Source organism: Drosophila santomea, unplaced genomic scaffold, assembly GCF_016746245.2.
Source record: "Drosophila santomea strain STO CAGO 1482 unplaced genomic scaffold, Prin_Dsan_1.1 Segkk101_quiver_pilon_scaf, whole genome shotgun sequence".
NCBI classification, from domain to species: Eukaryota; Metazoa; Arthropoda; class Insecta; order Diptera; family Drosophilidae; genus Drosophila; species Drosophila santomea.
Genome location: NW_025318933.1, coordinates 566,375 through 569,502, shown reverse-complemented (window position 1 = coordinate 569,502; position 3,128 = coordinate 566,375). Strand labels below are relative to the sequence as shown.

At 51.4% G+C, this 3,128-nt stretch overlaps 1 protein-coding gene across 1 annotated transcript; it reads left to right on the top strand.

Annotated features, from left to right (window-relative positions):
• The first annotated feature begins 577 nt into the window (after positions 1 to 577).
• LOC122756554 lies at positions 578 to 2,360 on the top strand. The gene is made up of 3 exons (XM_044006650.1): positions 578 to 634; positions 825 to 1,211; positions 1,347 to 2,360. Exons 1-3 carry the CDS (start codon positions 578 to 580, stop codon positions 2,358 to 2,360), a joined length of 1,458 nt encoding a protein of 485 aa, XP_043862585.1.
• Positions 2,361 to 3,128: the final 768 nt, after the last annotated feature.

Sequence of the window (3,128 nt, the reverse complement as noted above, 5' to 3'; positions counted from 1 at the left end):
GCGGGAGAATCGGCCCGAGGACCGCAGAGTGCTGCCCGAGATCCAACCAGGGTTCGCAAGGTGCTGCCCCTCAAAATTAATGGGCAAGCTAAAGGCGGAAGAAAGGCAAGAATGGAAATTAAGGCCACGATGGACACCGGAGCCACAGCAAGTTTTATTAACGAAGACAGGTTGGCGGACAGGTTGCGGGCAGTGGGAGAGGTCGTATCCACGAGAAGAGAAGTGCGGATGGCTGATGGACGGTATGAGAAGGTCACATAGCTGCTCGAAGTGGACATAGGACTGGGAGAGAGGACCGTAAGAATGCAACTGCTAATCCTCCATAACATCATCGACGCTCTAGTACTGGGATGGGATTTCCTAACGAAAGTTGGAGCCAGGATAGAGTGCGCGGGTCTAAGCGTAACATACCAGCGGGACAGGCGGTTCGAAGCAGTGCACGCGAGAAGATGTCAGTGGCAGTCGTAAAGAGGACGACAGACTTCGCAAGGAAGATATTGACGGCTTCCTGAAGCCAGAGCCAGCAGAGTTGGGAAGAGTACAAGGGACGTCAACGGTGGCAGTGCACAGAATCACGATGAAAAACGATCAACCGGTCAAACAGCGCTACTACCCGAAGAACCCGAAGAAGCAGGTGCATTCGACGAGTTGTTACAGAAAGGGTGCATCGAGCCGTCTAGGAGCCCGTACAGCTCTCCCATAGTGATGGTGAAAAAGAAGAAGGGGCAGTGGCGGTTGTGCGTGGATTTCCGCCAAATAAACGCGAAGTCCGTGAAGGACGCGTACCCAATGCCAATGATTAACTACATTCTGGATCAATTAAGGGAGGCGAAGTACATAAACAGCCTGGATTTGAAGGACGGGTACTGGCAGATTCCGTTGGCAGCGGCAAGTCGGCAATATACGGCATTTACAGTGCCGGGAAAGGGCCTAATTCAGTGGAAAGTAATGCCACATCGGCAACGTTCCAGCGGTCGTTGGACCAGGTGATAGGACCCGAGATGATGCCACACGCCTTTGCGTATCAGGATGACATAATTGTAATCGGACGGACACTACAAGAACACAATCGCAACATGAAAGAGGTTTTCCGGAGGCTATGGGCGGCAAGCCTGAAAGTTAACGCAGATAAGTGCAAGTTTTTTCGAAAGGAGCTACAATTCTTGGGCTACCGAGTGACGGACCAGGGCATCGGAACGGATCCGGAGAAAGTAGCAGCAATAGCTTAGCTAAAGCCCCCGGGAAACGTGAAGGAGTTGCGACAGTACCTAGGAGCGGCGTCGTGTTACAAACGTTTTGTACCGGATTTTGCGACGTTGGTACAACCGCTGAACGCACTTCTCAAGAAACAGGCAAACAGGCACCAAGAAGCATTCGAGGCCGTCAAAACCAGGTTGGTCGCCGACCCGATCCTGGCATGCCCCGACTTCAGAAGGACCTTCGTGCTACAGACGGACGCCAGCGACTATGGGCTGGGCGCTATCCTCACACCGCACTCCGAGCAAGGCGAGCGGGTCATATCCTACTCCAGCAGAGCTCTGAACGGAGCGGAAAAGAATTATTCTGCGACAGAGAAGGAGTGTTTAGCGATAGTGTGGGCTGTCAGGAAATTAAGACCGTACCTGGAAGGCTACCATTTCAAAGTGATAACAGATCACATGGCCCTGAAGTGGCTGAACAGCATCGAGAGCCCGTCCGGAAGGATCGCGAGGTGGGCGTTGGAGCTCCAACAATTCGATTTCGAAATCTCATACAGAAAGGGCCAGCTGAACATCGTCGCGGACGCCCTGTCAAGACAGCCGCTGCAGGAAACGAGCCGCAGGATAACGGCGACGGAATGCAGGTGGATAGAAGAGATGCGAAGGAAAATAAAGCAGGATCCCCAAAAATACCCAGACTACCAATTGTATAGGCACATTCCGCACCGGGCAGGAAACGAGGATGTGGTATCATGGAAGCTGTGTGTGTGTACCAACCAGGGAGAGGCAGCGCGTCATGGCCGAGAACCACGACATGCCGACGGCAGGACACCTGGGAAATCGGAAGACAGCTGCGCGGGTGGCAGCCAGGTACCACTGGCCAGGAATGCACCGAGACATAAGAAGGTACGTGCGGAACTGCGAGAGCTGCATGAAGTACAAGCCCAACCAGCTGCAAGCAGCCGGAAAAATTCTGACCCAGGTCCCGGAAGAACCGGGACGGAGCTGCAACTGGCAGTAAACCCGAGTGTGGCGGAGACCACCGGATACCCGCCGGCATTTATAAAGCAGGGAAGAGAACCAAGGCTGCCGAACGCGTTGTTCGACGAACAGACGGCCGGAACGGGCAGGTGTAAACAGACGCCGGCAGAAAACGCGTAACATGGAAAAGGCAGCGCAGGATCAGCGCGCCACTATAATCTCCGAAGGAAATATACTAAATTAATGGGTACAACTTATCTTCAAAACATTGTGACACTTTGTCATAATAAACATAACGTTCAAGTACCCAAAAGACCACAAACAATTACACAAGTGTTCCAGCGCTCAAGTAATATGATCTAACGCTTATACATAAGCCGATCGCGGAGCGTGGGAATGCTGAGCATGCACTTTGCAGCTCAAGTGGTCAGACCATACATGACAAATGCATGCCTTCTGCATACATATGTATATGTATATGGAACTTTATGTATATAATAATAATTACTATATATACGGGTCAGCTCAGCCCAAGTTGAGCGCATAAGAAACATTCGAATAAAGTAAATCTAACTGAGCAGACGCTCTGAATCTAAAACACTGAACCTTCTTTGGGATCCTTGAGATCATATGGCGACCGTGACAGGACGTCAGGACCTCAGAACGTCAGGACCTTAGGACCTCAGGACGTCAAGACATCAGGACATGAGACTAAGTCTCGCCTCTGCCTGACAACAAATGCCTTGCCACTTTGCCCACCAAATCACCGATAACATTTGTGCAAAAATAATAACAACAACACGCAACAATTGATGGCAGAGGAGGCACAATTTTTAAACGCGCAGCTCACGATACAAAGGGACTTGCCAACGTTAGAAGATGCTCTGCAGCAAAACCCTGCAGATGGACCACGCCCACTCACAATAGCTGAGTACCGGGCAAGGCAGG

Bases quoted from the DNA above. Each gene is read 5' to 3' on its own strand.
- LOC122756554 (XM_044006650.1), top strand. From the start codon at position 578: ATGAAAAACGATCAACCGGTCAAACAGCGCTACTACCCGAAGAACCCG. The intron at 635-824 runs GTGCATTCGACG...GGATCAATTAAG, and splicing joins CGAAGAACCCGAAGAAGCAG to GGAGGCGAAGTACATAAACA. The intron at 1,212-1,346 runs GTAGCAGCAATA...GCACTTCTCAAG, and splicing joins TCGGAACGGATCCGGAGAAA to AAACAGGCAAACAGGCACCA.